The following is an 11,370-nucleotide window of genomic DNA, read 5'->3' on the forward strand; positions in this document are numbered from 1 at the left end:
GAGCGCCCTCTGTGCAGCTGCTAGCAATCCTCGGATCTTGGGTACGATTGTGAGCGCCGCCGCTCATAGTCCTACAAGATGTAGGATTGCGAGCGCTACTGCTCGCAATCGGAGGCATGTTGCTAGGATTGCGAGCAGTGCTGCTCGCAATCCTAGACTTTGCTCGGATTGCGAGCGCGCTGGTAGTAGTCGTAGGCGTCACCAGTCACCTTGGGAGCGGAGCTGCTCTTAGTCCTAGAAGATGTAGGATTGCGAGCGTGGGTGCTAGCAATCGCACAGAGATGCTACGATTGCGAGGAGTGCTGCTCACAATCCTTCGACTTCTAGGATTGAGAGCGAGGCTGCTCTCAATCCTTCCGGTCTAGAAAAGAAGGTTCACCGTCACGGCAGCCCCCGGTTCTTTCTCTTTTTTGTTGAATTCTTTCTCGTTTTCGGCCGAACAAAGAAAACCGCCGGGAGAATTCTTAAGATACAAGCCTCTCTCACAGCACACTGGCACGACAAGGGCGCAGACTGGCGCCGGGAGAAAACCTGCGCGGTAGGCGCACATACATTCGGGCAGGCGGCCGCGCGGCCGGTCGAGGCCGGCCTCGGGCCGGCTCGCGTCGGCTGGCCGCCGCCGCGCGCGCGCGCGCTGCTCGTCGCCGCTTCGCTCGCTGCGGCGGCGGCTGCGCCGCAGCGCGGCGCGGCTGGCGGCGCAGATGCGCACGCTTCTAGTCTGTCGGCGCGGCAGAACGAATGCAACCAGGCGCGCGCAGAGGGTGGTCAGGAGGAGGGCGCGAGCGGCGTGCGCGCGGGCGTGGCCGGCAGCGTGGCGGCAGCGCTGGCGGCTGCTGGCTCGGCGGGCTTCCAAGGCCGGCGCTCCTTGCGGGCGCCGGTGGGCACCGCGGCGGCACCCTTCCGCCACACCTTTGTGGCACCCCCCCCTCTCTTGGCGCTTTCTTAAGCGCCTGAGCTCCTCCCGAGGCTGAGCTCATCCCTGCATCTCTGCAGAATGTCCCTTGTATATACGAGCGTCATCTTGTAGTGAACAGGCCGACTTCGTGGTTTGAGCGCCCAGCGCAGACCGACCGACCGCAGGGGGGGGTCCGGTCGACGGCCGCGGAAGACCGCAGACCGGAGGGGGGTCCGGTCGGTCGGAGCGCAGACCGATGGGGGGGGGGGGTCGGTCAGGTTGGCTCGTGGGTCACACCGCACACGCTCGCCGCAGCTGTGAATAAATTAGTCTCTCGAAATACTAGAGACACAAGCGCCCTCTCCCCCCGTGTAATCACTCCTCGTCCGGAGCGGCTGCGCTCTAGAGAAGCTCAGGGTTGGGTCGGAACACAAGCTCGTCAATGTCCCCGCCCACGTCGAGCCGATGAGCCCGGTGTGCGGTGAGGGCGGAGGCGATGTGTCTCGATCACAATTCTGCGTGTAGTCATCGGAAGGGACGATGCGCGCGTACTGTGTAGAACTGGAGCGCTGCCACAGAGTCAGAGATTGTACAGAGCGACGGCAAGCACAATCAGGCCTGCCTACGCCGCGTGGATGCTCCACATACACGTATGTGAGTCGGGCTGGCTCGAGCCTCCTTCGTTGCGTAACTAGTTTGCATAGCGAAACCGGCGATTTCGAAGCCTGTGGCGGTTGGGTTCGCTGAGGGGGCGTTGAGGGGGCTCAATGCAAGGACACGGACCGAGGGAGGGGTCGGTCGTCACACACCTCCCGCCGCCGAGAGAGCGACCGACCGGAGGGGGGGTCCGGTCCACCTCGGGCAGACCACCGACCGGCGGGGGGGTCCCCACGAAGTAGGGGGGGTGGGTTCAAAGTGACGCTCGTATAAGAGAGTGCGTTGAATCCGCTTTCTCTTTTGGCCCCTGAGGGGGCCGTCTGCTGTGTCCTTTGTAGTGCCAGTCCCGTACCCGGCGCGCGAGCGCTTCTTTTGGGCGGGGTGCATGTGTGTATGCTTCGCCGGGTCGTCGTCTCAGCAGCGGCCCGCGGCGGCGCCCTCTCGCGTCGGTCGTCTCCGCCGCCGCCGCTGCTCCGCACGCTCTGCGCCGCTCCGGCGAGCGAGGCCGCTCCCGCGCCACACACGGCCCTCGCGCCTTCTGTACAAGCAGCCGGCCCGGCGAGCACGAGCCACGAGGTGCTGGGCCTGCCGCCCGACGCGTCGGAGCTCGATGTGAAGCTCGCCTACTACCACCTAGCGCTCGCCTACCGCCCCGACCAGAGCGGTCGGCCCGACGCGGCGGAGCGCTTTGCAGAGGTGGGGCGGGCATACAGCAGCATCATGGGCGAGCCGTGGGACGACGCGGCGGGCGTGCCGAGCGCGGCTCCCACCCCTGCCGAGCCGGCGCTGCAGCCGGCTTCGCACGTGCCGGCCTTTCCGCGCTGGGTGCACCGGCTCTCCGAGTACCTCGAGCGGGTGCCGCAGGCGGCTCGGCGCACAGCTGGGCAGTGGAGCCGCCGGAGCGGTGTGTGGAACTCGCGGTAGGTGCCGCAGCGGCTCGACCTCTGGCTGATGCCCTCGTACTCGTCCGTCATCTACCACCACCTCCGCGCCGGAGAGCTCGCGCAGGCGCTCTGCACCTTCGAGGCGAGCCCTTCCTAGACCTTTCCTCGACCTTTCCTGGAACCTTCCTGCAGGCGCTCTGCACCTTCGAGGCGAGCTGCGGAGCTCGGGCGGGCGGCCCTCTGTCTTTGCCCCTGACCCTCGCGCGCTCTCGCGTCGCGCGCAGGAGATGAAGGTCGAGGGGGAGGTGCCGAGTCACGCCGTGTACGAGATGCTCATCCGCGGCTGCACGATTGCGATGCGCAGGGTGGGGAAGGGCGAGGTGCCAGACCACCTCACCTCGAACATGCTCAAGGCGAGGAGACACTTCCACACTACTAGACACTTTCTTAGACCGACCACACTCCTCGAACATGCTCACGGCGAGGCTGCCTCCGGCCATGCCCCGACCTGCGCCCGGGCCTGCTCGCGAGAGCCTGAGGCGGGGCGTCGCTTGGTCGCAGGTTGTGATGCGGCTGTGGAAGGACATGCACGAGATGGAGAGGCGAGATCTGCCGAGATTTGCCGAGATTCAACCCGAGACTGCTGGGATGAAGAGGGCGTGCGCGAGACGGAGAGGCGGCCAGACTGCTGGAGCCCTCTACTGCCGCAGCCTGCCCTCTACTGCCGGAGCCTGCCCTCTACTGCCGCAGCCTAGCCCTCCAGGCGGCCAGACTACTGGACGTACAACGAGCTGATCCGCGCCTTTGGCAAGGCGGGCGCCGTGCCGCAGGCCCGCGCGGCTCTTCGCGGCACGCGCCCAGAGACACGGCCACAGACACGGCCACAGACACGGCCACGCCATCTCCTGCAGGCCCTCGAGCTCTTCGACCACATGTGCGGCAACGTGCGGCTGCTGCCGGAGGAGCGGGCGTTCAACTCGATGCGAGCAACCCTCTGCCCGACCGCCCCTCGCTCGCCCCGCCCCACGCCTCCGACCCGCTGCGCTCAGGTACGAGATGTGCGTCCTCTCCGGCAACTACGCCGCCGCACTGCAGGCCCGATTATATTATATTATATTATATTATCATAGTATAATATGCAACTACGCCGCCGCGCTGCAGGCCGGATCGCTCGAGCTTTGGACGCGTCGCGGACATGTCCGGGACGCGGCACGGGGTCGGTAGGTCTTTGACGAGCACGAGGAGCTGCGCAAGTCGCTTTGGAAGCCTCGGTACACGCCCGTCTCCTTCTCGCTCCTGCTCGCCGCAGTGGCGCGCGAGGGCGACGACCTGCACAAGCGGATCCAGCAGCTGCCGCGCGTGCTCGCGCTGATGGACCGCCACGCCGTCTACCCGCGGGCAGAGGCCTGCGAGAAGCTGCTCTCCGCCTGCATCGCCACGCGCGAGATCGGGCTCGCCGCCGAGGCGCCGGCCGCACGCGCTTCGCTGCTCTGCCCTCGCTGCTCCATCCTCGCTGCACCGCCCTCGCTCCACCCTCGCTCCACCGCCTTCGCTGTTCCACCCCGACCCCTCACCCGCCGCACCTCCCGGACGGGCAGGTGATGAGCCTGATCGAGCGCGTCGGGCAGGACGTCGACCCTGAGATTGCAGCGCGGGCGAGGCGCACGATCGGCGAAGGCGAAGGAGGCGCGGCCCGCAGCCTTGACGAGCCCGCTGTGGAAGCAAAGCTCGAGAGAAGAGACAGCAGCAGCAGCTGAGAGCCTGCGGCCCGGGAGCGAGCAGCGTGCTGCTCCTGCCGTCGGCGCGGTTTGCGCGGGCCATTGCCCATTGGCATTGCCCATTCGACACGACTGTTGATCTCTCGCGAATCTCCGAATCTCTCAAGCAAGCGGCTGATACGTTCTTTCACGTAAATACGTCAGTACATACACCTTCTCGATGCTTGAAGGGGTAAAGTACATTCGGACACACGTTAAAAATCCGCCATGCGCGCTCTCTAGATGTCTAGTCGGCAGGGCTGCTGTCGCCAACAGACTCGAGCGCCTTCGACCCCGCGCCAATCTCTACTCTACTCCTGCCCTCGCCGTCGCCCAGCAGCTTGCCGAGGCGCGACGCGAGAGGGCGCGGCACGTACGCGACCACGCGGCAGCCGGTGTCGACGTACTCCTCCTCCACGATGGTGCCAACCTTGTGCATCTCGGCGAGCAGCTCGCCGTTTGCGTACGGCAGCACGCACGAGACCCGCACCGAGAGGGAGAGCAGCGCCTGGATGGGAGAGGGGGGAGGGGGGTGTCCGTGTGAGGGCGGGGCACGAGCCGCGGGCCCGAGAGCGCGACGGCGGCGCCTTCTCGACGGCGGAGAGGAGCTTGGGCAGGTTCTTGCCCTGCGTGGCCGAGATGGCGACCGCATACGTCGGCGAGACGGTGTCGTGCAGCGAGACCCACTCGGTGGGGGCGGGGAGCTTGGCGGTGGCGGCGAGGACGGCGTCGGCCTTGTTGAGGGCGAGGATCTGCGGCGTGTGCTCCGCGCCAACCTCGCGCAGAATCTGCTGCACCGACCACGCCTGCTGCCGCCCGATCGGCGAGGAGGAGTCGACGACGTGCAGGACGACGTCGGCGTCCTCGCACACCTTGGGGCGGCAGGTGCGAGGGCAGGGAGGTGCGAGGGCAGGGAGGTGCGAGGGCAGGGAGGTGCGAGGGCAGGGAGGTGCGAGGGCAGGGAGGTGCGAGGGCAGGGAGGAGTGCGGACACGTGTACGTGTACGTGTGTGGAGGAGGACACTCGCCTCGAGCGTCGCGCGGAAGGCGGAGACGAGCTTGGTGGGCAGCTTCTGGATGAAGCCCACCTAGACACTTCCTAGACACTTCCTCTAGACACCTCCTAGACGAGCTTGGCGGGCAGCTTCTGGATGAAGCCCACCGTGTCTGCGACCATCACCTCCCGCCCGCCGGGCAGCCGCAGCCTGGACATGTCATGGACGTGTCATGGACGCGTCCCCTGCACACCTCCCGCCCGCCAGGCAAGCCGCAGCCTGCGCAGCGTCGGGTCGAGCGTCGCGAAGAGCTGGTCGTCGGCGTACACCTCCTCGCCGCCCTCGACCTTTGCGCAGAGCTGGTTGAGCAGCGACGACTTGCCCGCGTTTGTGTAGCCGACGAGCGCGACGAGCGGCATGGTGCCTAGACACTTCCTAGACACCTCCTAGACACTTCCCTAGGCCCTTTCGACGAGCGCGACGAGCGGCATAGTGCCTAGACACTTCCTAGACACTTCCTAGACACTTCCCTAGGCCCTTTCGACGAGCGCGACGAGCGGCATGGTGCCCCGCTTCTTGCGCGCGCCGCGCTGCAGCTCGCGCGTCGCCCTCACCTGCGCTTATACTATGTACATGAGAGCTGCGGCGTGAAGAGCGCCTCTTCACGCCTCCGCCTCGGATAAGGCCGCGCCCCGTCGCGCTCTAGGAAGCGTCTAGGAAGCGTCTAGGAAGCGTCTAGGAAGCGTCTAGGAAGTGTCTAGGAAGCGTCTCAGGAAGCGCCTGCTCGAGCTCCGCCTCGATGCGCGAGATTTGCTTGCGGTAGAGCCGCCGGTCGCTCTCGAGCTGCGACTCGCCGCTCCCCTTGAGGAACTGGCCGCCCGCGCCTGAGGGACGTGCCGCGGACACGTCGGGGACGCGTCCCACCGGCGCCCCTCGAGAGGAAGCGCCCTCTGCGCGCCCTTGCCGCCGCCCGCGGCGCCCCCCTTCGCATCCATGCCGGCGCCGGTCGTCATGAAGGACTTGAGCCGCGGAAGCATGTACCGCATCCGCGCCAGCGTCACCTGCAGCTTCGCCTCCCGCGTGCGCGCGCGCTGCGCAAAGATCTGCAGCCGCAAGGGCACGGGGCGCGGTCGCGTCAGTCTTGCTCCGGTCATCGCGACCGCCACCACAGGTTCCGAAAGGGAGGGGGGAGGGGATGGCGCCTGCAGAATGAGCATCGTCCGGTCGACGACCTGGAGGCGCGCCGCGAGGTGAGGCAGGGCCGGGGTGAGACTCCGGGGTGGGATGGTCTCGGGGGGAGTCCGGCGGAGGCGAGAGGAGGAGGGGCGAGAGGCGCCCGCCGCCAGCAGAGGAGAGGCAGGGGCGTGCGGCGCGGCCGCAGCTTGAATCAAGCGCCTGCACGCCGAGCGCCGACTGCAGGTTGCGCTGCTGCGCGGGCGAGAGCTCGTCGTCGAAGACCACCGTCTCGATCCGAAGCGCCTGCGGGGCAAGGCGAGGCCTCGCGAGGGGCGGGAAAAAGACTCCGCCGCCATCCCCTCCCGGCGCGAGCGCCTCGACCGAGTCGCGAATCTCCTCCAGCTTGCCCGACCCGACGAAGGTAGCGGCGCTCGGGTGCTGCACCGCCTGGCAGCAGCGGCCGCGCACGTCGAGCCCTGCCGTGTCGCAAAGCCTCTTGAGTTCGTCGAGCGAGTCGTCGAGCGTCCACGCAGCGCCGCGCTCGGCGTTGCCTGCGAGCGTCTTGTACCGCTCGCGCCGTATGTCGAGGCCCACCAGGTACGCCGCGCCCGACCGGATCGTGATGTCCTCCGACCCAAACGCGCCGCCGCTGCTGATCGTCTGCTCCGAGCCCGCCTGCATCGCCGCGGCGGCAGCGCGGGCGCACGGCGCCGGCCGCAGCGGCAGCACGACCGCGGCGGCGGCGCACGGGAGGAAGAGGAGGGCCGGCATCGGACGCCGAGACAAATGCCGCAGGCCGTCCGTGAAGAAAGAATTTAGCCTGTCGTTCGATGTAGGTATATTGTTGGCAAAGGTACCTTGAACGGCGCTTCACTTGAATGGCGTTCGCTTCGGCCGGCCTGCCGCCGCCGGTGCTCAACGCTGCCGCTGCCGAGGGCGCGGCGCGCGGCCGCGACGGCGCGCAAGAGGCCGATGATGGCCAGAGACTCGGCGTGAAGCGCCGCCTCGACGGCGAGCTCGCGAGCGCGCGCGTCAACGACGACGACGCCAAAGAAGGCGACACCATTATGGTGGACGCCGCACAGATGGCCGCTGCGGCGGCCGCCGGCACCGACCGCGGCACGAAGCGCCTGCTGCACGTCGCGCTCGCGGCGCGCGACGGCTCGCACATCCCGGACATCCAGAACAAGACGGCGCTCGTCACCGAGGTGCGCCAATTGATCAAGAAGACACCAGGCGGCGAGGCGCAGCAGGCAAGCGCGATCAGCGTGCCCATCATCGGCACGTCGCGCGCCATCTGCGTCGCCTTCAGCGGCGAGAGCGAGGCACGCGCCTTCCTCGAGCAGTACGCCGGCGGTGGCGTCCTACAGCTCCCAGCGCCAGACAACATCACCATCACCTTCGCCGCTCTAGACGCCACCGTGTGGGGCAAGCAGGCGGAGGCGCGCGAGACCCAGGCGACCACGGACTCAGACGGCCTCCTCGCCATACGCACGCGCGGCGCCATCGACACCGCGGCCCAGATCGAGCACTTCGCCCCCCTCTTGGAGAAGCACTTCGGCAACATGGTCTCCATCCAGGAGGGATACCACTCCTTCCTGGGCACGAAGTCGGACGAGAAGGACGGCTCGATCCTCTTCAAGGTGAAGAACGAGAACCTCGTCTGCAACCTCCCGGTCCTGCCCAACGTCTACGCGAGCGGCGATGTCGGCGGACCCCTCCGCCTCGACGTCGGGTGCGTCAAGGTCCTCGGCAACAAACTCTGCCCCTCCTGCCGCGCATTTGGGTTGACCAACGCCGACATCATCCACGACGCGCAGTGCGCCGCGCAGGCGCTCAAGGAGAGGCGCGCCGCAGCGGCGAACGTCGCCAAGAAGAAGACCTTCGAGAGCCTCATCGTCGACAACAAGGTCGAGGTCGCGCGCGCGGCGGGCAAGGCCAAGGCGATGGCGGCGCGCGACGGGATCGGCTTCTGCCCGGCCTTCAACCAGACCGCCCTCCCGTGCAAGACCGCCGCTCGCTGCCGCTACGCGCCGTGCGTCAACTTCGAGGCGCTCCTCCACTCCGCCTTCAAGGACACTATCTACGAGCGCATGCCGAGCGCGGTCAGGCTGGGCACAAGCCGCGGGCGGCGCGGGCGCGGCGGCCGCGGCCGCGGCGGCGGCGGCGGCGAGGTCAAGAGCAACAAGAAGGACTGGGCGAGCGTCGCCCGCGGAGCCGCCCGCTCCCCCTACGACGGCGGCCCACTCCTCGAGTCCAACGAGCCCTCGCTATACGGGGGGAGCGACGAGGAGCTCTAGGAACGGCCGCCGAGCCCTTCCCGCAGCGCAACCCTAGCAACGCAGCGGGCAGGGCGGCTCGCGCAGCGCGCGCGCGCGATCGCGCAAGCGGCGCGCGAGAGCGAGCGAGCGAGCACACACACACACACACACACACACACACACACACACACACACACACACACACACACACACACACACATGTTGTACACATGCACAGACACACAGCCCCTTCCCCTTCAAGGGCGAGGACACGCGCAGGGGTCGCACTTCTAGCGAGGCCCACAGAGTGGGAGACTCCTATCACCGCCACTGCCACCCACGTGTCAGTCTGCCTGTGGTAGAAGAGACTGCCGGTGAGAAGTCGGAGGAAGGTCGCTAGTCGAGAGAGATCGCCAGTGGATAGGGAGTCCACCGTGCTGCGAGCCTGTCGCTGTCCCTTGTCAGGAGCAGGAGAACTAGGAGAGCGCAACCAGTAGGAGGCCCGCGCTTGCCCCCGTGCCGCCGGGTGCAACCTGTCCTATACGAGAGAGGAATCCCTGGGACCCTGTCGTGAGGGTGAACCCTGCCCAGCCCCCCTCCGTGTCGCGATGCGCTCCCCGCTCCCGTTCCCCGGTGTCCCTGATCGTCCTTACAAGATCCTGCTCGTGCAGGTGGGGACCCTGTCCTTCTCCCACCCCTCGTTTGGCGTGCCCGTTGTATTTATTTATTTATTTATTATTGTTGGCAAATCAAGACACAGAGCTCACACAGAATCACAGCGGGAGGATTGTCGTTCGATGCGCTTTTTTTTCCGCCTCCCTACTTTTGTCTTTTTTCCTGCCATGCCTCGTTTGGTTGTCTGTTTTCTTTATTTTTTGTCTGTTGCCAACAATGTACCTATAACTATTTCTTGTGCTCTCGTGCGATTTCGCGCCGGCCGAAAAGAAAGAAACAGGCCAAGCCAAACGAGAGGGATGGGGGAGGAGGACAGGGTCCACACCTGCACGAGCAGGATTTTGGATGGACGACCAGGGGCACAGGTGGGGAAGGGACACGACAGGCTCGCAGCGCGGTGCACGGTGGACTCCCAACTGCCCCAACTCCACTGGCGGTCTGGCGGTATCTCATCTCAGTCTAGCGACCTGCCTCCAGCTTCTCACTGGCAGTCTCTCGCAGCCACAGGCACACTGACACAGGGGTGGCAGGGGCGCCGGCCAGCGAGATGTGCCGCACGAATTCTTCTGCCAGCCAGAGTCGGAGGGAGCCTCCAGCTGGGCCATCCCTGCGCCTGGACGCTGCACGCACTCCCACCCGGCAGATTCACCACGATCGAGCTGTCATGATGGCCGCCTCCATCCTGTCTGCCCTCCCTGCGGCGCCGCCCTCCCCGGGCCCGTGCGACATCTACGCCTCCGCCGGCACGCCCTGCGTCGCGGCGCACTCGATGACGCGCTCGCTCTTTGCAAACTACAGCGGCCCTCTCTACCTCGTGCAGCGATCCTCCGATCTGGCGTCCGACGTGGTGGTGGTCAAGGAGGGGCTTGCGGCGGTGGCCTCGCAGGATGCCTTCTGCGCTGGCACCAACTGCACGGTCACGCGAATCTTCGACCAGACCGAGCGCGGCAACCACCTCAACCGCGCGCCGTGGGGTGGCGCCAGCAAGCACTCGGAGAGGGGCGTCAACGCCGCGCGCCACAAGCTGTCCGTCGGCGGCCGCACGGTGTACGGCGCCTACTTTGAGGGTGGCATGGGCTACCGCTGCGACTCGACCTGGGGCGTCGCCACCGGAAACGAGCCCGAGACAATGTGCACGCGCCCCCCGGCCCTGCGTGGTGCCTGCCTGGCGGAGGAGCGCGAGAGAGGAGCGCCTCACGCCCCGACCCCGTGTGCCGCCTGCCTGGCGGAGGAGCCTCGAGAGAGGAGCGCCTCAAGCCCCGACCCCGTCTGCCGCCGCGCGCCCGCTCCGGCTCAGGTACATGGTAACGGCGGGCCGCCATTACAACGGAGGCTGCTGCTTCGACTATGGCAACGCCGAGATCGACGCGCTCGACCACGGCAAGGGTACGATGGAGGCGATCTACTGGGGCGACTCGAAGGGCTGGAGCCGCGGGGCGGGCGACGGCCCGTGGGTGATGGCCGACATCGAGAATGGTCTGTGGGCGGGCAAGGACAAGGTGGAGGCGTCAAACACGCCCATCACAGGCGCCGAGTTTGTGACGGCGATGGTCAAAGGCGGCAGCAACGGCTTCGCCCTGCTCGGCGGCGACGCGACGCGCTCGGACGGCCTCAAGAAGCTGTACGAGGGCCCCCGCCCGCCAAAGTACCAGCCGATGAAGAAGCAGGGCGCCATCATCCTCGGAATAGGAGGCGACAGCAGCGACTGGGCGGTCGGAACATTCTACGAGGGCGTCGTGACGGCAGGGTACGCGTCGGACGCGACCGACAAGGCGGTGCACGCCAACATCGTCGCGGCGGGCTACGGCCGGTAGAGCTAGCAGCTACACACTCCGGGGGGGCTCCGAGGCACACAGCGGGACCGGCAGCGCTCTCCATGTCTACACTCGTTTAAGATCGTGTCGTATTGCACTCCCCGCGGTGCGCCGCCCCGCCCCGGGGCCCGGGGACACCCCCAGACAACCGAAAACATCAAAAATGCCAACACACTGTCAGAGAGAGAGGGTCGCGGACTCGCACCACCGGGCGCACACCGCGCGTGGCGACAGTGTCGGTGTCAATGTCGGTGCGC

At 67.0% G+C, this 11,370-nt stretch overlaps 5 protein-coding genes across 5 annotated transcripts; 4 read left to right on the top strand and 1 right to left on the bottom strand.

The window, feature by feature from the left end:
* Positions 1 to 1,945: 1,945 nt before the first annotated feature.
* EMIHUDRAFT_118302 (hypothetical protein) lies at positions 1,946 to 2,593 on the top strand (the record flags this gene model as incomplete). The annotated part of the gene is made up of 2 exons (XM_005771070.1): positions 1,946 to 2,407; positions 2,477 to 2,593. The coding sequence occupies 2 exons, from the start codon at positions 1,946 to 1,948 to the stop codon at positions 2,591 to 2,593; spliced, it is 579 nt and encodes a 192-aa protein (XP_005771127.1).
* An 885-nt stretch (positions 2,594 to 3,478) lies between these two features.
* On the top strand, positions 3,479 to 4,366 carry EMIHUDRAFT_445081 (hypothetical protein). Its single transcript, XM_005771071.1, has 3 exons — positions 3,479 to 3,531; positions 3,598 to 3,900; positions 4,035 to 4,366. Exons 2-3 carry the CDS (start codon positions 3,808 to 3,810, stop codon positions 4,191 to 4,193), a joined length of 252 nt encoding a protein of 83 aa, XP_005771128.1. The 5' UTR covers positions 3,479 to 3,531; positions 3,598 to 3,807; the 3' UTR covers positions 4,194 to 4,366.
* Positions 4,367 to 4,440: 74 nt separating this feature from the next.
* Positions 4,441 to 7,134, bottom strand: EMIHUDRAFT_470200 (hypothetical protein; the record flags this gene model as incomplete). The annotated part of the gene is made up of 6 exons (XM_005771072.1): positions 4,441 to 4,701; positions 4,790 to 5,065; positions 5,215 to 5,280; positions 5,439 to 5,611; positions 6,092 to 6,419; positions 6,589 to 7,134. 6 exons carry the CDS (start codon positions 7,132 to 7,134, stop codon positions 4,441 to 4,443), a joined length of 1,650 nt encoding a protein of 549 aa, XP_005771129.1.
* A 107-nt stretch (positions 7,135 to 7,241) lies between these two features.
* EMIHUDRAFT_243543 (hypothetical protein) lies at positions 7,242 to 8,663 on the top strand (the record flags this gene model as incomplete). The annotated part of the gene is made up of 3 exons (XM_005771073.1): positions 7,242 to 7,274; positions 7,347 to 8,468; positions 8,556 to 8,663. 3 exons carry the CDS (start codon positions 7,242 to 7,244, stop codon positions 8,661 to 8,663), a joined length of 1,263 nt encoding a protein of 420 aa, XP_005771130.1.
* A 1,225-nt stretch (positions 8,664 to 9,888) lies between these two features.
* EMIHUDRAFT_458871 (hypothetical protein) lies at positions 9,889 to 11,212 on the top strand. The gene is made up of 2 exons (XM_005771074.1): positions 9,889 to 10,430; positions 10,597 to 11,212. Exons 1-2 carry the CDS (start codon positions 9,964 to 9,966, stop codon positions 11,111 to 11,113), a joined length of 984 nt encoding a protein of 327 aa, XP_005771131.1. The 5' UTR covers positions 9,889 to 9,963; the 3' UTR covers positions 11,114 to 11,212.
* Positions 11,213 to 11,370: the final 158 nt, after the last annotated feature.

Source organism: Emiliania huxleyi (assembly GCF_000372725.1).
Source record: "Emiliania huxleyi CCMP1516 unplaced genomic scaffold EMIHUscaffold_391, whole genome shotgun sequence".
Lineage (NCBI taxonomy): Eukaryota > Haptophyta > Isochrysidales > Noelaerhabdaceae > Emiliania > Emiliania huxleyi.